The following is a 27,797-nucleotide window of genomic DNA, read 5'->3' as shown; positions in this document are numbered from 1 at the left end:
TAAACTCAAACTTTTTATTTAACTTACATCTGCTTAGTTTTTTATTGAGTTAAGTATAAAGGCCCAGTTAATCAACTCATTAAATTGGTCAAGGCAGGACACTTGAACTACATTAACAGGATTTAAAAAGTGGTTGGTCTTTTAGTAGTTCTCTGGTAATCACACACGCACACACACACATACACAAATTGGCAGAGTACTCTGGATATAGGATTTCCCCCCATAATCTTATATAATGTGCTGTTCACAATCTGCAGTATTTTGAAAACTATATAAATTGGACATGACCAAATTAGAGATGTCTGATAAACTCTTATAAAGTATTTGGGAACTTCAGCTCTAGTCCCAAAACGATCAATTTTAAACTATAAAAAAGGAAAATTCATATAAAATCACAACAGACTTAATAGACAACTTTGAAAAAAAAATCAAATTGCAACTCAATTTTCTACTTTTTCAAATATGACCGAGAAAAAAGAAGTGCAACTAGTAATGTCTGCATTTTTTTTAAAAACTATTAACCGAGTGGACTTGGGGAAGAAAAAAAAACTATACAGTATTATTGCACTCCACGAATGTGCAGAATTCCAAAATGTGCCAGCACTGAAAAACTGCCTTGCATTGAGGTTTTCCAAGAGGTACAACGAGCCTGCCAAGAAAGCATCTGGTCTGTACTAACAGCTTGCTGTCTTCAGTACAGGCCTTCATAATGTCAGTCACGCTGCTCTTGCAAAAATCCCTTAATGTCTGAAAGACACACAGAAAAAATATTTTGTTTCAAAATTCACTCTTGTAAAATCCACTCATTGATCAGAAAAGAAGTGAGAACATCTCTGTTAAACAAAATTAACTAACTTGCACCTCTCTGTGTTCACCCACATTTGCTTATAAATTTTCTATCTTGAGCATGTGAAAAGAATTTGCATAGTTTTAGGAACTAGTTATTTGAAGGTAAGGAGAGGGTATATATGTACAATATATGTACAGTATATGAATTCTGGCCATTAGAAGTTCACAAGTCAAAAAAAATGATGTTATAGGCCCAATTATTAAGCCTTAAACATAAAATTAATAGTACAACCTTACTTTATTTTAGCAGATCCAACTCTCTTGGTTATTTATAAATTTTAATGAAGAAGACAACCATCTGTTAAATCTTAAGTTGGAAACTCAATTGACAATATATGCAATATCTATTATTATATATATCTATATCTATTATGCTAATATATGAAATATCTTGCTGATTCATGACAATTAACTGATACCTATACATAGTTACTGTATTTTTAAACTACTTACAGAAGAGTTTTCAGTGCTGATAGGTGGGGCTATGATCGATGGTGTGGGATTGAATCCATATGCACATTGAGCTTCATTTCATTGTCAAGAATTTGAACAAGCTGTTGCATGGATGGAAGGTGACCAGATTCCAGCTTAGACCACACAGGTACATCTATAAAAATAAATGGTACCACCCCTTCCAAATTAAAGATGATTCTATAATAGACATTCATTCTATAAACATGTACTGTCTATGCACACAGCTGGAGATAGAATTCAGCTTCTTGCTTTCATGGAGTTTACATTCTGGTAGGGGAAATATAAAAAGAACTATATAAATAGCTACAAAATCACATTTGTATACTAAAAGTCAAAAATAGAAGATGCTATGAGAGGGACATATGAGAGGCTGGGAAGGAGCCTTTGTACTTACTATTATTAAAAGAGAGATTATTAAAATTGGGAGATATTATTAAACGTGAAAGCTGAAATATAGAAGAGTGGTACAAGGGAGGCTGGAAAGGTTGGCAGGGATTAGATCAGGGATCAAGAAACTATAAAGTAAGCATTTTCAGCTCAAGAAGATGTATAGTCTGTCCCAGCTACTTAATATTCATTGTAGCCTGAAAGCAGTAACAGGCAATAGATATATGAATGGGCATGGCTGTGTTCCAATAAAACTTTATTCACCAAGCAGGTAGCAGAGGACACGGTCCACAGGGCTATGGTTTGCCCATGCCTAGGCTTCATCATTCAGGGCCTTTTGTCCATGTTAAATGTTCTGGTCTTTATCTTGAGAACAAAATAAAGCCATTTAATAAATTTGAGGGAGTGAAGCAACAAGATGAAATGTGCATTAAAAAAATTTTCTTTTAGGGCTTCCCTGGTGGCGCAGTGGTTGAGAGTCTGCCTGCCGATGCAGGGGACACGGGTTCGTGCCCCTGTCCAGGAAGATCCCACATGCCGCGGAGCGGCTGGGCCCATGAGCCATGGCCGCTGAGCCTGCATGTCCAGAGCCTGCACGTCCGGAGCCTGTGCTCCGCAATGGGAGAGGCCACAACAGTGAGAGGCCCGCATACCGCAAAAAAAAAAAAAAAAAAAATTTTCTTTTAAATGACTCAAGTGTTGGAGCAGCTGTCAGCAAATTTTTCTGTAAGAAGCCAGATAGTATATATTTTAGGCTTTACATACCAAGAAGCAAAATCAAGGATACCATATAGGTACTTATAAAACCAGGGAGATATATTTCCACAAATTTTTCAGTGATGAAACTCAAAACTCTAGGTATGAATACTGAAGTCTGAATGTCATATAATTTCCACATCACAAAGTATTTCTGATTTTTTTAACCATTAAAAAATATGAGGGAATTCCCTGGGGGTCCAGTGGTTAGGACTTGGTACTTTCACTGCTGGAGCCCAGGTTCAATCCCTGGTCCGGGAACTAAGATCAAGAAAGCTGTGTGGCTTGGCCAAAAAAAAAAAAAAAAAAAAAAGGGTAAGAGCCACCCAGCAACATGGATGTACCTAGAGATTATCATACTAAGTGAAGTAAGCCAGACAGAGAAAGACAAATATCATATGATATCACTTATATGTGGAATCTTAAAAAAAGACACAAATGAACTTATTTCCAAAACAGAAAGAGACTCACAGACACAGAAAACAAACTTATGGTTACCAAAGGGGAAAGGGGGGTGGGAAGAAGAATAAATTAGGAGGCTGGGATTAACATATACATACTGCTTTCTATAAAATAAATAACCAACAAGGACCTACTATACAGCACAGGGAACTATACGCAATATTATGTAATAACCTATAAGGGAAAAGAACCTGAAAAGAATCTGAATCACTGTGCTGTATACCTGAAACCTACATGATATTATAAATGAACTATACTTGAATAAAAAAAATTTTAATATAAAGAAATTTTAAAATTGTAAAGCCACTGTTAGCTCATAGGCCATATTTGCCAACCTCTGGTTTAGAGAATATGGTAGAGGGTAGCAAGATAATTGTAGCTTGGATTCAGGTGGTTAGCAATGAAGATAAATAGAAGATTTCTGAAAACTGTAAAAAGTAGAATTGAGAAAAACTGGTAATCCATTAGATATGGAGAGTAAGGGAGAAATCTAGGATGTTATCCTGGGTTTCTGACATGGGCAACTGGGTAGAATGATAATGGTGCCCTTAAATAAGTGAGAAATGTCAGGGAAGGAGCAAACTGGAGTATAAAAGAGCTGCAGGAAGCTGAGGTAATCAACAGTTTGGGAGTAGGTAATGTTCAGGATTCCTGGCTATAACACCTAGAAGAGAGGTCTAGAGCTCTCCAGAGCTATACATTTAAGGGTCATCATATAGATGTTATTCTAACGCCACGGGAGTAGGTGAGGACCATGTAAAGAGATAATTTAGCATATTATGAAAAATGGAAAAGCCTAATGCTTATTATAAATCATTTAACATTTATCACAGAATGCAAACTATTCAGAACCTACCATTCAAAGTTATCTCAAATGCACCTGTTGACATACACTGGTTCTCAATCATGTTGCTCAAGAAAAAGACCATCATACATGCATAGACCTAAAAGAAAATACAATTAAGTACAATAGTAAGTCATTTTCAAATCAAAACAACATGACAAATTAAGTAAGCTTTTAAATAGTCTCATTTTTATTTGGTAATTGCTCTTTTTAAATCTACTTTAAGTTTCTATACAAATTATTACTGCTACTCCATATATTCAGATAGTGTACACAGAAAATTGCAACGTTAATTCACAGCTCTATACATTCTGAAGAAATTACATGTTATTCCTAAATAAAATTTCTAGAAATCTCATAATAGCCTTAATAAGTTAAACAAAAGAATACCAGCATAAGAAGGGTTCATTTTAGAATTTTTATAATATAATGTATGAACACACAAGAGACTAGTGATGCAATAACCAGCAACTCCACAATTCAACGCAACCTGTCCGTGTTCCAAACAAATCATTTTAAGTCAAACTAAAAAAATGTAGGTTAGAAAGCACTAGCATATTAAGTTACATTCATTGACCTTTTAAAGGCAAATCTATACTGTCCCAAAAGATCAGAGGCTCCTGTTGAACAGAAGTTTCAATTTAACAAAATCACCTAAAAGCAGGACGTAGTGAGGATGTCAACTCACAGCCAGCTGTTTCAGAAAAATAAATCAAAATGCCTATAGCAGATGAGAAGGAGATTTCCCCTAACCCCACTTGAGCTAGGTGGGCTTTGATTTCATAGAAGTTATCCTAGCATTTGGGCACAAAGTCTACTTTCATGAGAACAATACCCAAGTAAGTGTCACGAAAGCTACAGCCTTCAAGTATCCTCTCCCACAGTAGAATGACAATGTTATAAGTCTAAAGAAGTAAAATGCACTGAAGACAATTTAGAATCAACAGAATGAACAAATATAGCACAAAACATTATCAGTAAGTACTTAATTTCTAATTCTTAATCCTATATAAATCAATATTTTGTTAATAACAGAGTAGAGACACATCTGAATTAGAGGTAGCACCTGAGGATGTTTATGTTAAGAAGCCTTGCCTGTGACTGGAAATAAGTGATTCCCTAAGAAAAAGAAGTACAGCTATGTTAGGAATTGGCTAAAGGTAGTCTCAGCCTAGAACTAAAGTATAAGACCAGACAGAGGACTCCAAAAGAGAATACTTATTAGAAGGAAACCTAAGCAATCTCATTCAAGAGAGAAGTTATTCCCATTTCTCACAGCAGAAAGGTAGACCCTCCAGAAAAGATGGTTTTAACTAAAACAGATGAGAGATCTGGAAAGAGTATATGATGCAGCAAGACCCTACAAAGAATAAAATAAATAGCACAAGATTCTTATGTATATTTATATTGATTGTTTCAGGTAATCTGCTTTAGGTTACCCATGAACAGAAAAGTCAGAACAAATAATAAAAACAGAGAATTTTGATAAGAATAAACTGGTGGAAATCCCATTTTTAACATGAATAAACCTATTAATACCCATATTAGTTGGTATAAAAGGCCTACATTATGTATATATATTGTTTTGCCCAACTTATATAATCAAAATCAGGTATTAAATTATTTTGTGCCCAGGTTCTACTAAAGTAACACCTCTCTGTCCTTCAAATAATAAAAAGGTAAGACCTAATCATTCTTAATATATAAATATGGAGACTAAGGCTAAAAGAGGTTAAGTGCTTTGCCCAGAAATAAAGTGGTTTAAGTTGAAATAGCAAAAAGTACTTAAAAAAAAAAAAAGAAAGAAGAAGAATCCATTAAAATATCTCACTGACAACTAAGAACCTACAGCTACCAAAGCTATTACATTACATACCTTGTTTTCTTGGCCCCACTGCCAGATGCTAGGCGCTTGCATGCCAAAGAAAGCAAAAGGATCCTTGCCAACAATTATTAAGCCTATTAACACTAGCTTGAAGACTGACAGGAAAGATGCTATGTGTCTATTAAAAGAAAAGAAGGAAATTCATCAGAAGCTGCAATTTCTCATCTACTTCAAAATTTCTATAACTCAAGTCTATGTGTATAGACATTTCCTAAACACCAAATCTAAAAATTGCCAATTATACTAGGAAAATACTAGTAACTAAATTTTATTGCGCAGTTTTAAAACAAAAATGTTTAACATCTTTTGAATCAATCAAAAATTAATTTATAAAACTACAGAGCATTGGCCTTTAAAAATACTATTTTAACAGTACAGAATTTTGTACCACTGACTTTCTATAAAAATGTAGGAGTTCTTGATCTACAGCCACAATAAAAATTACATAAGAAAACACATCTTTAGAAGGGCTGCCATCTCTGAAATGATCTTCCTCTATTCCTTGTTACAGAAAAATTCTTCCATATTTGGATCAAATAAACTTGCTATTTTTAAAACTGTTCTCTGTAAATTATAACCAACTAAGAAATTATAATAACCAAGGAAAGTTAATTGAACCAATTCACAAAAGTTTATTTACAAATGTGAAAGAATTCACTTAAAAAATTCCTTTATAAACTACAGAAATTTACTTACCTATATATCGGTTGAGGGAGGTAATTCTCGCCTTCAATGCGGATGTCTGGGTACCGCTGGCTAATAACCCGCATGTACTCCTCAAACACCCGCCTATAACCTCAGGAAACACTGCAGAAAAATGAAAGTGCTTCCATTAAGTCATTTCGAATATGACTAGATTTATTTTGTAGTTATACAAAGCCTAAAAATTATTACCAAGATTAAAAATGTTTCTCAAGAACAGTCACAAACTAATAATGATTGATGCTGGATATGAACTTTTTTCATAGATTTCACATATTTAAGTTCTCTTCCCTTCAAGTAAATCCTTCTATTAGAACATTAAACTTTATAGATTTGGGTTACTGTTGGAGAGGAGCAAATACCTATTCAGAGAATCCACCATATTCTGAGCTCTCAAATCATTTTGCCTTTTTTTCTGTTCTTGTTGTTGGTATCAACAACTGTATAAACACCGAAATGAAAACAACTCTTATTTGTCTGAAATAGGGACTTTCAAAATTTGGGCACAAGAAGCTTAAAAAAATACCAAGGCACAAGACATGACACCCTGTTTCTTATTCCCACTCTACCCTTAACTAGGCAAACATGCCTGCTCAATCACAATAAAAGAAACTTTAAAAATTCTTAGATCCTTTCTGACTCTAAGATTTGATTCTATTTTGCAAAGGAAAACAAGGATTGGGAAGATACTTTTCCGCAATATGACAGTATTCCATGTCATTACTCCAGAAATTAAGTCAACAGCATCCCATCACCTTCATTAAAACCTCTGAATAACTAGGCTGTGGATATATGATATTTGTTGCCCCAGCAAGAAAAGGGAGATATGCCACCAGAATGAATATACAGGGGGAAAAAAAGTACACTGAAAACTTTAATAAGACATTGATGAAAGAAACTGAAGACACAAATAAATGAAAACATATCTCATGTCCGTGGATCAGAAGAATTTATATTTTTCAAATGTCTATACTACCCAAAGCAATTTACAGATTCAATGCGATCCATATCAAAATTGCAATGACATTATTCACAGAAATAGAACAAACAACCTAAAATATGTATAAAACCAGAAAAGACCCCAAACAGCCAAAGCAATCTTGAGAAAGAAGAACAAAGCTGGAGGCACCATGCTTCCTTATTTCAAACTATATTACAAAGCTACAGTAATCAAAACAGTATGTATGGTAGTTGCATAAAGACAGACACACAGATCAATTAGACAGAAACCAGAAATAAACCCACACATACATGGTCAATTAATTTTTAACAAAGAAGCCAAGAATATACAATGGGAAAAGGATAGTCTCTTTAATAAATGGTGTTGGGAAAAGTGGACATGCAAAGAATGAAACTGGACCACTATCTTACACCACACACAAAAAACAACCCAAAACAGATTAAAGAGTTGAACAGAAGACATGAAACCATAAAACTCCTAGAAGAAAACATAGGGAGTAAGCTCCTTGACACTGGTCCTGACAATGATTTTTTTTTGGCCTTGACACCAAAAGCAAAGGCATCAAAAGCAAAAATAAACAAGTGGGACTATGGCAAACTAAAAAGCTTCTGCACATCAAAGGAAACCATCAACAAAATGAAAGGAAGGGCAACCTACACAATGGGAGAAAATACTTGCAAATATAACCTCTGATAAGGGGTTACTATCTAAAACATATAAGAAACTCTTACAACTCAATAGCCAAAAAATTAATAACCTAATTAAAAAATGGGGGAATTCCCTGGCAGTGCAGTGGTTAGGACTCAGTGCTTTCAATTGCAGGGGCCTGGGTTCAATCCCCGGTTGGGGAACTAAGATCCTGCAAGCTGGGTGCATCCAAAAAAAAAAAGGCAAGGGAAGCTGAATAGACATTTTCACAAAGATGACATACAAATGGCCAACAGGTAGATGAAAAGGTGCCCAACATCCCTAATCAACAGGGAAATGTGAATCAAAACCACAATGAGTTATCATCTCATACCTGTTACGATAACTATCATTAAAAACACAATATAAAGCAATGAAGGTACCACTTGGTAGGAGGGAGCAGAATCAGTAATAGATAGTAGGGTGAAACCCAAGATGCCAACTTTGTCAATCATATGATCATCAAGGAAAAAAATATCACAATCATCAAGGAAAAAAATACCACAGTCATCAAGGAAAAAAATATCGACCACCACCAAGACCAACTCAAGGGATCAGCAACAAGTTTATACCTGATAGGGAGAACTGTTGGAAGCCATCCTGGAGCCATTGCACCATGACAAAGTCATGAAGCAACAGAAGGCAAAACTGCAAGGCAGCGCCATGCCAGGAAGGTGGACTACAGCTCTGTTGTTATGTTTTATGATAATAAATTTACATATGGGGCAATTTGGGGGGAATGTTGCTCCACATGAAAGAAAAATTCCTCTAAGGACTCCCCCTCCTGAAACTACCACAGAATGGGAAGTACCCACTAAAGCCCCGGGGAAATGGGTAAAGAATTAAGAGCCTGGAACTAAGGGGATGTTTTTATGAAAGACACCCTCTAGTATGGAGTTATGGCCATGGGCCGGAGTTCCTGATGACATAGGAAATTTATGGTTCTATTATAAAGGAAGATTAATTATACAAAAGCAAATGCCTAGAGCAGAACTGGTTGCTAGGATAGGGAGAAAACACTGTCTCAGTTGAAGGAAACAACGAGAAAGGGCATGCAGGGTATATTGTAAATATTTTCGTGGAACCATTGTAAAAGGTTGCCCATGAAAGAAGAGAAATAGGAACAAGTAGCTCCAACTTTTACAATTAAAATAATCATATAACTGCTTAGCTTGGTTACTAAGAAATAACCTGTGATTAATGGGAACTTGGGGAAATATTTTAATAGGACATCTAGAAACTAGGGGATTTTTTTTTTTAAATCTTTATAGAATATTTTGAGGTTTGATTGTGCTAAGATTGTTTGGTCACGTACCTGGTAATGTAATCAACTACAATATATAAACCTGTGATTGTAAACAATAAAGAGAGACATGAGAGAGAGAAACATGCAATGCTGATACTTTAAGAAGTGTAATAGATTTATTTCCTTCGCCAACGCTATCCATCCCTCGGGTATCCCTGGACTCGCTGGAGCTGGACCCTGGCAGAGAACCAGTCCAAATATTAGTAGATCTCAATGTAAGAAAACTCACTTTTCAAAAAAAAAAAGAAAGAAAAAGAAATTCACCACTCTTTCTTTACAAGTAATACTTCTTTTACATTTAGAATGAAAATTTCACGGAAGATGAAGTCCCTAAAAAGTATGAAATTTTTGCAAAGGGAGACAAGTCTCTATTAACTAAATACTTAAAAGAACTTAATCTCCAGACACCTTATCCTTCCTAAACATTCACCTTACCCAATATTTTATTATTACTGTTGTCAGATTCACAACTGTTTTCTATATAAGAAAATTTTAATGTTGCTTTTGTTTTGAAGATACTACCAAAAAAATGTAAAGCACTTATATGCCTAACTACCTTGAAACCAAGAAATGCCACCTGATTTCAATGCCTAAGTTTGCATCAGTGTTTACAATGGAGTTGATGATCTAAAATGATAGTAGATAACTTTTAATGCATTATTTGAGAGCTGGAGACTTACTTGAGTTGAAATTTCCTTGAGCTGAAATTTCCTTTTTTATAGATGAAGGGGAAAAAAATTGAAACCCCGAGAGATCAAGTGACTTCACATATGGTCCCTGCCCTTATTCAGGGCTGAGACCAGAACACAGTCTTTGTGATTTGAGATCCTAGGCCCTTTCCATTAAACCTCAATAAGAGTTAGATGATGTAAGAGCTAACCTTCCCTGTGTCCACAAAGCCACAATCAAGTACCCATAAAACAGCAGATATCTCTTGAGGTTTTTCCATGATGAAGATATAGATTCTCCCTCTGAGTGAACTAAGCCTGTGGACCCCAAAAGTCCTCATATTTGCTCTGGGAGTTCCAATCCTTTGTAAAGGAAAGTATGTCTATATGCAGGAAACACTTTGGGTCAGAGTCCTCCTAGTCTCCCAGTTTTCTGGGTATTATGCTCAGAAGCCTAACTCTATCCTTGGTTCTTCAGGTCTCAACTCCTCAGTTAAGTCACAAATCTTTGTATCAAATTTCAAACAGAATCAACCCATAATCTTGAAATATAAAAAGGACTTTAAACCTGTAACTTTCTTCAAATTTCCAGTTATAAAATGATAAAGTCATGGGGATGTATAATGTACAGCATGGTGACTGTAATTAATAATACTGTATTTCATATTTGAAAGTAGCTAGGAGAGCAGATCTTGAAAGTTCTCATCACAAGGAAAAAAATAATGTAACTATGTATGGTGACGGACGTTAACTGGACTTATCGCAGTGATTGTTTTGCAATATATACAAATATCAAGTCACTACATTGTACACCTGAAACTAATGTGTTATACCTCAAAACAAAAAAAACCCTGTACATTTCTTATTTCTGAAAAATGAAGTAGTTTACAAGACAGACACAACCTATTTGTAGGCAAGTTTACTTATGCATTAGTAAACTTCCTCCCTATATTTGCTTTGAGACTTGTGAAGAAAAAACAAGTAACTTTTCCCCTATGCAATAATTTTCCCCAAATGTTCAAATTGTTTTGAAATAGCCATCTCTACTGCTGACAAATGTTTTCCAAAATAAAACATACCTACTGTTTATCAAGGTGGGCAAAATGTTAAATTAAAGGCACACATGGTAAGGAGCCAGTAATCATTCCACCTCTACCACCACATCCAGTTCTTTCAACTTTTCACTCTTTCTGGGTCAGTGAGTAAAACTATATAACTCATAGTATACCTTCAACGAATAAATATGTGAACATGCTAAAAATATGTTGTAGCTGCTGCCTATTTCTTCTGCCCCTGGACCAAAGGCCCTTAAGAAGTAAATTAAACTGTGAAAAGAAATCTTCATTTAAGTCCTAATCACTTTGCAAATCTCCTTCTTGCAATACAAAAATATCTTACTATATGGAGTCGAATTTGCAGTTGTTCAATTTAAAATATTTTACACAATACTTTTCTAAGATTAATTTTCTAAAAGAAAGAACTTGCATACAAATTAGATCATCTTTCTGTAATGAATAGAAAGGAAATTTAGGCAATTTGTCCATGCTATTTCAAATATATTCTGTGCTTTTTTAAGTCCATCAAGTTTCAGTCTCCTAATTCATGGTGCCAACCATCCCACTTTTCCTTTTCTATACTAACATCAGCCCCTAATTGTAGTCAAATGCCTACTTATATCAACTTGAGTCTGTCACAAACCCCAACCTCTCCTATCTCCTTATTAAAGGAAAATGGGGCAAAATCTCAGATATTTACTGTTATGAATTAAATACTTGTGATTTCTATTTTTCACATCTCTTGAACTTACCTTCCCCTTTTATTTACGATAACCTCCCTCCAATTATCCTCCCACCCACACATAGGATCGGATCCTGTTTATACAATAAGACCCGACCCCTTGCCAATATCTAATGTTCCAGAAATGCAAACCTGTCACGAAGACTTGAGTTTCCTCTCTAAAAATGAAGAACTGGGATTTAAAAAAATAACTATCTCCAGACAGGTAAACATTTAATCAGAGCTGTTGTAGGTAGAGGAGAGTGGTAATCTTTCAAAAGTACTGCGCGTCCAGAGCCTGTGCCCCGCAACGGGAGAGGCCACAACAGTGAGAGGCCTGTGTAACGCAAAAAAAAAAAAAAAAAAAAAAAGGTACTGAGGAGGACTTCCCTGGTGACTCAGTGGTTGAGAAACCGCCTGTCAATGCAGGGGACACAGGTTCGATCCCTGGCCTGGGAGGATCCTACACGCCGCAGAGCAACTAAGCCCATGTACCACAACTACTGAGCCCATGAGTCGCAACTACTGAGCCAACGTACTCTACAGCCCATGTGCCACAACAAGAGAAGCCACTGCAATGAGAAGCCCGCAAACCTCAATGAAGAATAGCCCTCCGCGTGCCGCAACTAGAGAGAGCCCACGTGCAGCAAAGAAGACCCAGCGCAACCATAAACAAATAAATTTTTTAAATAGTTAAAAAAAAAAAAAAGACTGAGGAGATAAATCAATCTTCAAAGAGAAAAAGAAAAACGAAATATATTTTACTGAGAAGAATACAGCTGTAAGCCAGAGCAAGTTTATGAAGTTCTCTCAGACCTTTCGGTTTTCTATTTCAGGCCATGTTCTGGCACTGATGCATTCCTGCCTTTGGATTCTATACTACTCTTTCAGTAGTTTTAAACAGATTTCCAAATGTGTTGTTTAAAGCAGTTCAAAACTGGTTTCTCTACTTGCATTCTAAGAATGTCAACTAATATTTCTCCCATGGTGTATGCAGAAAATCAGGAAGGCATTTTTACCATGCTTTCTAACTGTCAACAGCATTGACCAGTCTGACAGTGCAATAATCACTGAACACTGGGTGTTTAGATGTAATCTTTATTTCTCCTTGCTCTGTTTAGTAGAAGCAGTAATAGACATTTGTCTGGTGCATTACCTGCTCTAAGTATTTTAAGCAATGAAATCTGAACAAGGGGCTCTATAAACCATACAAGAAACAAGATATTCAGGGGTGAACAGACTAACCTTATAAATGCTTTTTAAAAAAATTACAAACAAGAGTGCTCACACAATGTTCACAGCAGCACTATTTACAACAGCCAAGACATGGAAGCAACCTAAACATTCATCAACAGATGAATGGATAAACAAGATGTGGTACATATATACAGTGGAATATTACTCAGCCATAAAAAAGAATGAAATAATTCCATTTGCAGCAACATGGATGGACCTAGAGATTATCATACTAAGTGAATAAGCCAGACAAAGACAAATAGCATATATCACTTATATGTGGAATCTAAAAAAAGATACAAATGAACTTATGTACAAAACAGAAATAGACCCACAGACATAGAAAACAAACTTATGGTTACCGCAGCGGTGGGGGGAGGGATAAATTAGGAATTAGGGATTAACAAATACCCACTACTATATATAAAATAGATAAAAGACAAGGCCCTACTGTATAGCACAGGCAACTATATTCAGTATCTTGTAATAACCTATAATGGAAAAGAATCTGAAAAACTAACTGAATCACTTTGCTGTACAACTGAAACACTAAATCAACTATACTACACTTCAATTAAAAAAAAAGGACTCACACACTTTGAATGAAGATCAAAATGTAGATCAGAACTTGCTCAGCCTTTTGTTTTGTTTTGTTTTGTTTTAATTGGGGTATAGTTGTTTTACAATGTTGTGTTAGTTTCTGCTGTACAAGGAAGTGAATCAGCTATATGTATACATATGTCCCCTCCCTCCCGCCCCACCCCACCCGCCATTCTACCCCTCTAGGTCATCACAGAGCACCAAGCTGAGCTCCCTGTGCTTATACAGCAGGTTCCCACTAGCTATGTTTTACACATGGTAATGTATGTATGTCAATCCCAATCTCCCACTTCAGTCTCCCCCTCCCCCTTGTCCACACGTTTGTTCTCTACGTCTGTCTCTATTCCTGCCCTGCAAATAGGTTCATCTGTACCGCTTTTTAAAGTTCCATATAAATGCATCAGCATATGGTATTTGTTTTTCTAATTCTGACTTACTTCACTCTGTATCACAGACCCTAGCACTTTTAAAAGTTGAAAAACAGCACTAAACAGTTATGAGCTTATCAGGTTTAAGAACTGTATTATATGAAATCAAGTGATTTCCCTTCCAGCTGCCTCACTCTAGGAGCACAGCAGTGGCCACCATAGTAAAAATGCATATGAATACAAAATATGCCTAACATGGCTTCTAAGATTCCAGGCTTCCTGGCACTTCCCTGGTGGTCCAGTGGTTAAGACTCTGCGTTATCACTGTAGGGAGCTCGGTTCAATCCCTGGTCAGGGAACTAAGATCCCACACACCATGTGGTATGGCCAAAATTAAAAAAAAAAAAAAAAAATTTCAGGCTTCCTTAGAGTTTTTTCCAAAGATTTGATAAATCTAAAATTCAATTAATGATCTGTTTTTATTCTCTTCCTTCTTTGTGTCTTATTCTTGAGGTCACTAGTTTCTAGTTTTCCTATACCTTTGGCATAACATTTCAGGAAATATTTTGCTGCAGACTATTCCACAAAGAATTTATAAATTGTGTCAGTTCCTCAGCTCTTTGTGGGGAAGGAATTTTATCTCTTTACTCTGGAAAGCACTTCTCATCAACAGATTTATAAGGTATGGCAGCCACTCAGTAAAAGTGACTTCATAAAAGCATTCAATAAATGGTGAATTACCTGCATTTTGCAAGAATTTTTGTCTCATCTTAAAATATTTCATACATGACTTGATGCTTCTGTTAGAGGAAACACTGACTGAAAGGTTGCCCACCCTGGCCAGGCAAAGACAGTAACAATGTGCATGAGTTATTTTACGACAGGAGATCCTGGTAAGGAACACGAACTAACAAGCCACCACCAAAGGGAAGAATTCGGGAAAGGTCAAAAAGAGAGAGGAGACGACACATGTCCACATGTCTTACTAACCTCCCAGAATCCTCCTCGCTGGAATCCATCTTGGCTGAGCAGTTGCACGCGCCACCAGGAAGGACTGAGTCTGAATGACTGGCCAGAGACAACCCAGAAACTAACCCATCACCATAAAAGCCGAGACTGCGAGCCACATGGCAGAGCAGTCCTCCTGGATTCCCTTACCCTCCTGCTCTACGCTCAGGTGCCCCTTCCCAGTAACGTCTCTTGCTTTGTCAGCATGTGTGTCTCCTCGGACAATTCATTTCCAAGTGTCAGACAAGAGCCCACTCTCGGGAAGGGGACCCCCCTTCCTGCAACACTTTTATTCTTTCAATACATTTTTAAAAATTGAGATATAATTCACACACCATAAAATTCATCCTCGGTGCATTTTTATAATTTGTTAGAAAGACTGATAAACATATTGTGTTCTATGCTAATTCAATGGCAAAACTAGATATGTCTCTTGTCTGCTTTACTGCTTTCCTGTTTGTCTTATACTTTTACCTGTTGGTTGTAGACTGACTTCAGACATTAGAATGAACTCGATTGAAAAACCCATCTGGTGGCGCAGTGGTTGAGAGTCCGCCTGCCGATGCAGGGGATGTGGGTTCGTGCCCCGGTCCTGGAAGATCCCACATGCCGCGGAGCGGCTGGGCCCGTGAGCCATGGCTGCTGGGCCTGCGCGTCCGGAGCCTGTGCTCCGCAACAGGAGAGGCCACAGCAGTGAGAGGCCCGCGTACCGGAAAAAAAAACCCAAAAAAACAGAGATCTAAGAAAGAAAACCACCAACAGGATAAGCAATAAGGGTGTGTTGGCGAATAAGAGCAGCAGGAAGATGACTGACAATAACACAATGAATTCTGGAAGTTTAGCCCCATCAGCAGAGATGGAGGCTAGGTCAAGAAGGTTACTGAGTGAAGAGTATGTTCAAAACTGAAGTTTTACGTGTATCACGTTCTATGCCTAAAAGCTACCAAACTGAAGCAGAGGTCAACCAAGTAGAAATCCACCTGAAAGGAACAGTATCAGAAAACATTGATCTATACTCCAGTTAGGAATTTTTAAAAGGAAGTGAGGAGGGAGAAGATAGGTTATGTCAGAACCAAACCCAGTGGACTACCATGAGATTGTACTCTCTTTTTCAATAAATATGGCCTGATGGCAGGTACTGTTTTAGGCTCTAAAGATATACAGCAGCAAGCAAAACAGACAAAAATCTACGCCTTTCTGATGCTGGCAACATTCTGATGAAGAAGAGGGAGTGAGCTGTAACAGTCTAATGGAGAAGATACAGTGCACCAACTGATAATATCCGAAGCCGTTTCCCTTGTCTTGCTTGAGAAACAGGAACAAAAAAACAGAACACCCGAGGGACTATGGAAAAAATGTCACAAATTGAAAGAGCAAAAACATCGAACAAAAGATTCAAAACAAGAACCGACACCCAAAAATATTTTGCAACAAGCAGAAGAAAAGGATGATAAAAGAGATAAGGAAGGACTGTAAGAAACCTCAAAACCAAAAGCAGAATTTAAAAAAATAGTTTAAGGCCCTGAAGAAGAAAATTGATGGGTGGAAAACTGAATCAGTGTTAGAAGATGAATAATAAAAAGTACAGAAGATCTGAATAGTATCATCAATAAATGGAATCCACAGATACATCAGGTTTTTTCCTATAGAAAACACCCTGAGAGACCACAGAATATTTACAACTGACCATCTATGTTAGGTCACAAAGAAAGCCTAATAAGTAGGTGGATGAAGAATGTCACCAGCTCTCTCAGTAAACAAAGGATGCTGCAACCATCAAGCCACTGCAGACACCCCCAGCTGTGCACCCTGAGGAGATTCAGGATGGAAAAAAACAGGATACTGGACCTAGACAGTTAAGGTACATATCAAAGGAATTTCAGTAAGCCCAGACTCTTGCATCTTCCCATACACAGAAAAGCACTAAATTCATTAACTTGAGATGTCTGATTTTCTTTAATTAACAGTAACCTTTTGATGTTCCGATAACCTGGAGGTTTTTTTTTTTTTTTTTTTTTTTTTTTAAACTCCTATATATTCTGGCTCCTCCCTTACTTCTTCAGAATAGTCCCTCAGAGTTGAGAGGCTGTCTCCTGGGCCTAAGTCCTCAGTATGTCCGCGGAATAAAACATAACAGCGAATGTCACATTCTCTAATTACAGTGCAATAAACTAAAGAATTTTAAAAACCCAACCCACTTTAAGATCTTCTGGTAGGAGTATTAACTAGTTTAATTATGTCAAAATTTTAAATGTGATACCCATTAACATAATCATAATATTTTACTTCTATGGATTAAGTTTATGGAAATAACTGGACAAGCACACATGATATCTGAGGACAGTCATCTTAACAAAGTAGTTTTATGAAAAATTAGGACCAACATAAATGTTAAACAAACAGATTCAGTGGCTTGAATAAATTAAAGAATACCCATCTTATGGAATACTATGCCTGTTGATACAGAACAGCATCTGCTGATATGAAAAGATAAGTGATGAGGGGAAGGCAAATTTCAAAAAAAGCATACAACTACAAACTCATTAATATAAAATTATATAATATAGCATATGTTTCTAGGTGAAGAGTTGGCTTGAAGGAGGTTCTTCAAAATGTTATTAAAGAGTTACAAGGATATTTCACTTTCTTCCATATACTTTTTAAAAAATTATTTTTACAGTTAACATGTTATTTTCACAGTGAAACAGAGAAGGATCCTGAGGGGCTCCAGGGCATGGAAGCCTTTTTTGTCCCCCATTTCTTATAGGCAAGACTCCAGCCTCCATTAACAGTTGCTAATCAAGGGAGGAGCAGCCAAGAAATCACCTGAGGGAAGATTAAAGGGACCAGAGAAACTCATCAAGATTAAGAGACCCTGCACACAGCCTAATCTTGTCAGCAACCCCACCCTTGAACTATTGCTGTAAGACTCCTCCTCAAATCCTCCTGGGTTGGGACACACAGCTTTTCACGGCAGGAGCCCGCTGTGTTCCCCTTTGCCTGGCAAAGCAATAAAGCTATCCTCTTCTACTTCACCCAAAACTTTCTCTCCGAGATTCGATTCCGCACCAGTGTACAGAGAAGCTGAGCTTTCGGCATCAACAGCCAGAGGGCTATTTTCACTTTTTAAGCTGAAAGTCAATAAGTAAAGCTTTCAAAGGTTTATTTACTGCAGGTCTTATTACAACATTAAAGACATTACAAATAATAAATTACGATAATGAGCACTTGATAAATGGTAGTAGCAGGTACACTGTGCTAGGTGTTTTTAACTGATTAGCTGACTCCAGCTCTCCTCATTTCCTGTCTCCTCCTCCGCCTCTATGCTGAGTCAGGCTTCATGTGCACGTGTTCTTCCTTTAGCTAGTAAAGCTCATTCTCTGTATCTCCTGGTGGAGTTCCCTATACCCTTGCAAGATTTCATTTCCTCCTCTGCAAAGCCTTCCAACTCTCCCTGAATAGGTAATCCTTCTTCTCTCTGGGTTTTTAAGACTTCTTTTAGAACACTCAGAACAGAATGGTTTACTGTTATATTGTTTACATGTCTGTCTCTCCCACCAGAAAACTGGTCTTCAAATGTTACTGTGAAAAACAAATTCGTATCTTCCTAAAAATTGGACAAAACAGGAAAACAAGTGGCATGAAAAAGAGGACATTAAAAACAAGGGCTTGGGCTTCCCTGGTGGCGCAGTGGTTGAGAGTCCGCCTGCTGATGCAGGGGACACAGGTTCGTGCCCCGGTCCAGGAAGATCCCACATGCCACGGAGCGGCTAGGCCCCTGAGCCATGGCCACTGGGCCTGCGCGTCTGGAGCCTGTGCTCCGCAACGGGAGAGGCCACAATGGTGAGAGGCCCGGGTACCACAAAAAAAAAAAAAAAAAAAAAGAAACAAGGGCTTGATAACACAACACTGTAATCAACTATACTCCAATAAAAATTAAAAACAAAACAAAACAAAGGCTTGATTATGAGCAGTTCTTGCTAAAATCTGTGGCCAAGATTTCTTCTTATCAATCCCAAGCTACACCCCAATCAAGATAAAGTATGTGAAAACAAGATTTTCCTTTTTGAAAAGCAGGGATGGTGACAAAAATCAAATGAACCAGAGGACTCCAACTACACTCTTAAGTGACAAAGATGGAAATGAAACATACATGCATGCTTTTACTTTTTTCCTTCAAGCTTCTTTACAGTACCTAATAACAGAATATTAGAGGTAACTGGAATGCAACCAACACCCTTATTTTACAGATGAACAAGTTGAGAGCTAGAGATTAAACATTTCCCCAAAGTCATTCAGAAGATAAAAGGCTGATGGAGTTAAGAACTAGGCCTCCAAACTGCTAGTCCAGTAAATGCTCACCTTCCCAGTACCCATACCATTCAAAATCTATGAGGTTATTTATGAGATTTCCAAATGATACATTAAATTTGATCTCTACCACTTACCTTAATGGCAAACTGTAAGGAAACAATGTTCCCATTTTCTGTAAGAGGAGATAAAACCTTAAAACCATTCATATTTTACTTACATCTAAAAGCTTTGAACTAAGGTACTTCATTCATTATTAAGAAGAAACAACTATTATGTGCACGGTATTCAGTTAGCTCCTGAGCTATTTATTGTTTAAAATGGTAAAAAACAACAACAACAAAAAAAAAACCTGGTGACTAAATTCTATGTAACTTTAAAAATCTAACATAGTGGCAGGTGCAGCAGCCACCATTTTATTTGTTCTCCAGAGCACTCTATACTACTCTACTATCTGAATCAACTTATTACTCCTTTACTTCACTGTTTCCAAATAGTACATTCTTCCTATTTAGCACCTTTTTAAAAACCAAGATTTATCTTATAACCATTAGTGTGTCACAGTTTAAATGGCCACAGTTTTTTCCTTCTGAGTGGTATACAGAATAATGGTGTACCTTACAACCTATCATATCGTAGGTTTGGAGAAATATAATAACTGTTATTTAAGTTTTTAGTTTCAGTTACTGTGACTATTTTGGGGAGGTGAAAATTTCTTTGTAGTGTCGGAAGCCATCCTGGAGCCATTGCACCATGACAAAGTCATGAAGCAACGGAAGGCGAAACTGCAAGGCAGCGCCGTGCCAGGAAGGTGGACTACAGCTCTGTTGTTACGTTTTATGATAATAAATTTACATATAGAGGCAATTTGGGGGGAATGTTGCTCCACATGAAAGAAAAATTCCTCTAAGGACTCCCCCTCCTGAAACTACCACAGAATGGGAAGTACCCACTAAAGCCCCAGGGAAATGGGTAAAGAATTAAGAGCCTGGAACTAAGGGGATGTTTTTATGAAAGACACCCTCTAGTATGGAGTTATGGCCATGGGCCGGAGTTCCTGATGACATAGGAAATTTATGGTTCTATTATAAAGGAAGATTAATTATACAAAAGCAAATGCCTAGAGCAGAACTGGTTGCTAGGATAGGGAGAAAACACTGTCTCAGTTGAAGGAAACAACGAGAAAGGGCATGCAGGGTATACTGTAAATATTTTTGTGGAACCATCGTAAAAGGTTGCCCATGAAAGAAGAGAAATAGGAACAAGTAGCTCCAACTTTTATAATTAAAATAATTCTATAACTGCTTGGCTTGATTACTAAGAAATAACCTGTGATTAATGGGAACTTGGGGAAATATTTTAATAGGACATCTAGAAACTAGGGGATTTTTTTTTTTTTAATCTTTATAGAATATTTTGAGGTTTGTGCTAAGATTGTTTGGTCACGTACCTGGTAATGTAATCAACTACAATATATAAACCTGTGATTGTAAACAATAAAGAGACATGAGAGAGAGAAACATGCAATGCTGATACTTTAAGAAGTGTATGTAATAGATTTATTTCCTTCGCCGACGCTATCCATCCCTTGGGTATCCCTGGACTCGCTGGAGCTGGACTCCAGCATTGTAGGATTTTCCCCAGCTACTGTGTTTTTAGTTTTAAAAACTCAGCAACAAAGCAAAACAAACTTATGGTTACCAAACAGGATGGGGGTGGGGGGAATAAATTAAGAGTTTAGGATTAACATATACACACTACTATATATAAAATAGGTAAACAACAGGGACCTACTATATAGTGCAGGAAACTACACTTAACATCTTGTAATAACCTATAATGGAAACGAATCTGAAAAAAATATACATATACTATATATACTTACATATATCTATAAGTAAAAATACATACTATATATATTTATATATATATATAGTATATCTATAACAATCCCTTTGCTGTACACTTGAAATTAACACAACACTGTAACTTATACAATTTTTTTTTTTAATTCAAGATTCATCCCCTTCAGTCTCCCCCACAAAAAAAAACATAAAAATTGCCTTCTTTGTTTATCACTACAGTGAATGGCACAGCATCACTCCAGAACTCAGGAGTCACCTGTGACACCTCTCATTGCATGCCACCTCTCCGGCCCCTCACATAACGTAATCATCAAGAACTGCTAAATTTATCTGCAAAAAAAATCTCTTAAACCTGTCCCTTTACTCCTACCACCACCCTTCTATTTCAAGCTCCATTGTCTCTTGCCTGGGCAACTCCAAGAGTCCCCTAAAATGGTCTCCCCACATCTGTTTTTTTGTTCCCTGTAATGTCTTTTCCACAATGATACTTACTGGTTTTTCCTTAACATAGCCATCCAGACCTTCCAGGGTCTGTGCTACCTTCTCTTTGGTCTATAAGGTCAGCAGCCTTGGCCTCAAGAAATTATGTTCTCTTCTTGGATTGGAAGAATCAATATTGTGAAAATGACTATATTACCCAAAGCAACCTACAGATTCAATGCAATCCCTATCAAATTACCAATGGCATTTTTTTACAGAACTAGAACAAAAAGTCTTAAAATTTGTATGGAGACACAAATAGCCAAAGCAGTCATGAGGGAAAAAAACGGAGCTGGAGGAATCGGGCTCCCTGACTTCAGACTATACTACAAAGCTACAGTAATCAAGACAGTATGGTACTGGCACAAAAACAGAAACATTGATCAATGGAACAGGGTAGAAAGCCCAGAGATAAACCCACACGGTCAACTAATCTATGACAAAGGAGGTAAGGATATACAGTGGAGAAAAGACAGTCTCTTCAATAATTGGTGCTGGGAAAACTGGACAACTACATGTAAAAGAATGAAGTTAGAACACTCTCTAACACCACACACAAAAATAAACTCAAAATGGATTAGAGACCTAAATGTAAGACTGGACACTATAAACCTCTTAGAGGAAAACACAGGAAGAACACTCTTCAACATAAATCACAGCAAGATCTTTTTTGATCCACCTCCTAGAGTAATGGAAATAAAAACAAAAATAAACAAATGGGACCTAATGAAACTTAAAAGCTTTTGCCAAGCAAAGGAAACAATAAACAAGATGAAAAGACAACCCTCAGAATGGGAGAAAATATTTGCAAACAAATCTACGGACAAAGGATTAATCCCCAAAATATATAAACAGTTCATGCAGTTCAATATTAAAAAAACAAACAACCCAATCCAAAAATGGGCAGAAGACCTAAATAGACATTTCTCCAAAGAAGACATACAGATGGCCAAGAAGCACGTGAAAAGCTGCTCACCATCACTAATTATCAGAGAAATGCACATCAAAACTACAATGCGGTATCACCTCACACCAGTTAGAATGGGCATCATCAGAAAATTTACAAACAACAAATGCTGGAGAGGGTGTGGAGAAAAGGGAACCCTCTTGCACTGTTGGTGGGAATGTAAATTGATACAGCCACTATGGAGAACAGTATGGAGGTTCCTTAAAAACTAAAAATAGAATTACCATATGACCCAGCAATCCCACTACTGGGCATATACCCAGAGAAAACCACAATTCAAAAAGACACATGCACCCCAATGTTCACTACAGCACTATTTACAATAGCCAGGTCATGGAAGCAACCTAAATGCCCATCGCAAACGAATGGATAAAGAAGATGTGGTACATATATACAATGGAATATTACTCAGCCATAAAAAGGAACGAAATTGGGTCATCTGTAGAGACATGGATGAATCTAGAGACTGTCATACAGAGTGAAGTCAGTCAGAAAGAGAAAAACAAATATCGTATATTAATACATATATGTGGAACCCAGAAAATTGGTACAGATGAACCGGTTTGCAGGGCAGAAATTGAGGCACAGATGTAGAGAACAAACGTATGGACACCAAGGGGGAAAGTGGCCAGGGGATGGTGGTGGTGGTGTGATGAATTGGGAGATTGGGATTGACATGTATACACTAATATGTATAAAATGGATAACTAATAAGAACCTGCTGTATAAAAAAATAAATAAAATTCAGAAAAAAAGTACAATTGATATAATAGCAAAAAAAAAAAGAAATTATGTTCTCTCCTACTGTAAAATCACTGAACGTGCTATTTCCATTGCTCAACAGTGCTCTCTAAATACATTTTATCCTTCAAGCCTCAGTTCAAAGTTCATTTTCTCATGGAAACCTTCCCTGATCCTGGTGACTAGGTCTCTTTCATATCATATTACTTTCCTACAGCAATTAACACAACTGTAATTTTATGTGTTGTCCATGGATTAATGACTGCCTTCTACTCTTGCCTTTAACATCTATGAGAGCACTGAACTGAATTCCCAGCACCAAGCAAAGCATCTTCAGAGACGGTGCACAAATATTTGTTAAATATACAAATGTTGTCTAAGTAACTAACATGATATCTATAACTCTCAATTGCTCAGATTTCTTCAATTCAGCATTTTACTCATCTTGATCAGTATCAACACCCAAATCAGACTTAGGTCTTTATTTTCTTGCCTCCATACCATGAAAGCAAAGGCTAAGTTGGTATAAATTTCAATTAAAATCTGTTCTTCTAGTAGTTGCTTCATTTACCTCTTAAAACTCCATTTAGAAATTGGTTGTCCTAAAATTATAGCAGTGGATTCTTAAATTAACAAAAACTGGAAAATTCTGTATTCTGCTTACGTCTTGATATCTTAACTTTAACCTACTATTCTTAGTAAATCAACTGTCAAATGTTCAAATAAGTGTTAACCATAAAGAGCTGTAGACAGTAATCTCTTTAAACTGCAACAATTGATAAAATGCTGTAAATCTGATGACATGTTAATTCACACATATGGGAGGAAAAAAGCATGCATACAAACATGCCAAACAGTACCTGTCAGAATACATTTACACAAAAAAATCACAAGAAAGGAAAATGTGACGAGGGAACTTTATTTTAAGCTCTGATTAGAGAACTTCCCTTTTTATGCTTAATACTTAAACGTCCAAATAAGCAGTACAAATTTTTCCCCAAATATGCAATCAATGTCATCAAACTTATCTAATTCAATTGCTCAATCAACGGATGTAATAAACCAAACACTCAGGTACATCAAGTAAGTCTGTGCTTCTCTGTAGGCTTCCAGAGGAGCCACATTTGTCTTGTTCACCAGGATATCTTTAGCCCTTGGCACAAGCAGGTACTGAATGAGGATTTACTGACAAAATACATCAACACAAAATAGGAAAGTTTGTTTTAAGCTATTTTGCATGCTTCATCTCTCTCCCTTCAATTCATGTGTTGTGTTGTTATTTTTTTCTATAAGCAATTACAAAAGTGCCACAATTAACAGATGATATATTGAGCTAAAGTTAAAGAAAGAGTACTCATAATCAATATAAAATAATAAGGGACAAAAGCAACGGAAAGGAAGGTAAAAATTGTTTTCTCCTTTGTTAACATTGGTAATTAGTGAAAAGTTGTATTTTATAGCACTCCGATTTCAAATGGAATTAAAAGAATTTTCACATATTTACCCTCAATTGTCTTCGCTTCCTCTCCTTTCCCAAACAAACTTTCAAATAAATGCCCAAGAAACTCTACCAAAATCAGAAACCAAATATTCACTTTCCTATATACACATTAATCTCTGGGGGAAAAAGTAACAAACAACAAGCTAAATTTACCTGTAATGGGTATGGCATAGGGCATATTAATAGTTACTTCCCATCTACAGATTTTTTAAAAAAAGGGAAGCATTTTTGTATGTAACATGCTCAGGATGACTGCAAAAGAAAATACTTAACAGACTTTTGTAATTCTCTACTTAAAGAAAAAAAAGGAAAGGAAACAAAAATTAAGTATCAAAAGTTTAACTGAAGTACTTATACTTTTTTTAAAGTTTAATTTGAAGGACTAAATGCCCTTCCCCCTACATTTGTTTACACATTTTCAGAACTTTATAAGGTACATTTGTTAAATTACTGTGACAAGTATTCCAATACAAGCAACTGTAAAAGAAGAGTATTTTGGAAAAGCCCAAGTGAAAGCAAGACATACAAAATAGAAAAATTACATAACTTGGAAAATGCAGTCTTTTTTTTAACTACTTAAATCCAAAAGTATTGCACTTAACCCTTAATATTTATAAGTTAGTAAAACGACTGCCACTTTCTAATGGAAAAAAAAATAAATATGGAGAAAAAAGTCAGAATAATCCAGCCATAACTCCCACTTACAGTATCATATATGAAAGATGATATGATGATATATGCCAAGCACACAGTAAACACTACAGAGAGCTTTTTTTAATCAGAAGGAAGTTGCAAGGTTTTTAGTTTTCACTCCAAAAATAAAGACTTACCATCTTATTTTCTGACTCTCTTTAAACAGCACTTAAATTGATTTAATATTAAAGATTTGCTTAGTCTTTAAAGATTAAGCAAAAAAAAAACTAGCTGGATAAGTAGAAAATCTAAACTTTAGTACACTTATATTAATACATGAAGTTTGAAAAAGCTGATTTTAAATGCATTACGGCCAACACCAATGTTCCAAAGTATCAGGACTCTGAAGACTTACTAATCCAACCATCCTATTCTGAAAAAACGTCACCTTTTGAGATATGGGATTCTAATTTCCACAACTTTACAATTTTGGTTTTTGTTTGTTTGTTTTTAATCTGAGCCTTTCAAACCTTCCCGAACACCACTTACCTTATCACATGCATTACTGCTCTGCTTCTAATACTTAACAACAAAATCATTTACAGAACACTGTCGAAAAATGCCGGGTTTGGGGGGAAAGGGTTTTTTTTTTTTTTTCTATTTCTCTGAATGCCCAAGAGATTTAAAAGGCAGAAGGAGATGCCAGGGCAGGGAACTCACGGGAGTAAGGGGAATGGGGGAGAAGAGGCAGTTGTCTGGGAGCGAAAGGTTGTCAGAAGAGCAACGTGCTCCTTTACAAAAACACTTTAGAAATTGCAAACGGAGAATCAGCCTCCTCGTCCAAGCTTATCAGCTGTCAGAATCCCTACGCTCTCACCCAACAGTCACCCCGGCGGACCCTGGAGAAAAAGGCGTCTGTCCCTCGCGGGTCTCCTTCAACGACCCGAGGTGACCTTCGCCTAGCGGGGCGGCGAGGCCGCCTGGCGTACCCCGCGAAAACCGAGAGGAAGTTAACCGGGAAACAAACGCTGGAGCTCTTCCACCGACCCTGCGCCGACTCATGCCCACCTCCGCAGGCAGCCGGGTGGCCATGGCGTGACGCCGCCGACCGGTCCTCCGTACTGACAAGTGTCCCCGCGTCTTCGCCTTTCAGTATTTAACGTTCTCGTACCCTCCTTCCCCATTCCCTCCATTCTAGGAACCAAAAAAGAAGTGAGCGGTTGTGTCTGGAGGCAAAGAAGGCGGCCTGGCCATCCCCGGGAAGAGCCCCGGAGGAGGTAGGCAGCGGAAGGCTGCTGGCACCGTTCTTCCGGGACAGGGAAGGTTCAGCTCTCTAGGCCGCGAAGCCGCGGCCTCGCGTAGTGAGAGGCGCCGAGCGAAGGGGCAGCGGGGCGGCCAGGCGCCGGCGCACATACTCACCAAATCTGGAACTTGAGCAGCGGCCCCGTGGCGTACTGCATCTTTAATCTCTTGCCAGGCACGCCACCCAGGTTGGCCGAGGCATCGCTCCGGACCACCGCCGACGCCGCCACCAGGAGAAGTAGCAGAAACCTCATCTTAAACGAACAAACCACTTCGGCCGTCCTCAGACTCAGACTGCAGCCGGTCCAAGGTAGAGCCGGAGCCGCGAGCTGCTCCCCACCGCGCAGGCGCGATCCGCCAAGGTCGTGAGGGAAGCTGGAATGCGCCTGCGCATCCCGGCGCCTGCGCACGCTCTGGGAGGGAGAGCTGACCTGTTTCACGGTCCTGACCCACCATCTTGGATGTGCGCGGAGATTCTTGGGATGGAGTGAGATAGGTAGAGAACAAACAGCAGTTGATGGGATATTAGAGGAGCCTGCTAATGAAAGCTTCTGGCACACCTGGGTTCTACACACAATTTCATGTAGTTCAGACTTTTATCTCCCCACGACACTTAGGAACACCTGTTTAACAGCCTTGATTCAGGTGTGGGAGATAAAAGAGAAAGCCCCGCCTTCCAAACAGGAATGCTTCACTCTCTCTGGGTGCATGCTGTGGCCTTTTCTTTGAACTTGGAATATTGCGCTCTCTTAAAGGAGTCTTTTTTAAAAAGACCTTTGGAAAACTTCAACATATACAAGAACAGAGTAATTACCTAACTCATTAACGACCTTTAACAATTACTAGTATTTTGGCAATATTAATTGTCTATAGTACAGCTCTAACCACTTCTCCCCCAAGGAAGCAAATACCAGACATATCACTTCATCTATGGATTTTTAAGCATGTATCTCTAAAACATAACTTTTCTTTGGGGAGAAGAAAACTGACCACAATACCATTATCCCACCTTGAAAAATAAATTATTG

At 37.5% G+C, this 27,797-nt stretch overlaps 1 protein-coding gene across 1 annotated transcript; it reads right to left on the bottom strand.

Moving 5' to 3' along the window:
• SELENOT (selenoprotein T) lies at positions 1-27,121 on the bottom strand. Its single transcript, XM_082625786.1, has 6 exons — positions 26,887-27,121; positions 6,354-6,464; positions 5,649-5,775; positions 3,785-3,872; positions 1,303-1,456; positions 1-747 (listed from the first exon to the last, which is right to left on the bottom strand). Exons 1-5 carry the CDS (start codon positions 27,021-27,023, stop codon positions 1,332-1,334), a joined length of 588 nt encoding a protein of 195 aa, XP_082481912.1. The 5' UTR covers positions 27,024-27,121; the 3' UTR covers positions 1-747; positions 1,303-1,331.
• Positions 27,122-27,797: the final 676 nt, after the last annotated feature.

The sequence above is a fragment of the Mesoplodon mirus genome (assembly GCF_964341445.2).
Source record: "Mesoplodon mirus genome assembly, chromosome: 6".
NCBI lineage: Eukaryota > Metazoa > Chordata > Mammalia > Artiodactyla > Ziphiidae > Mesoplodon > Mesoplodon mirus.
The sequence above is the reverse complement of the archived record's forward strand: the minus strand, read 5'-3'. Positions and strand labels throughout refer to the sequence as shown.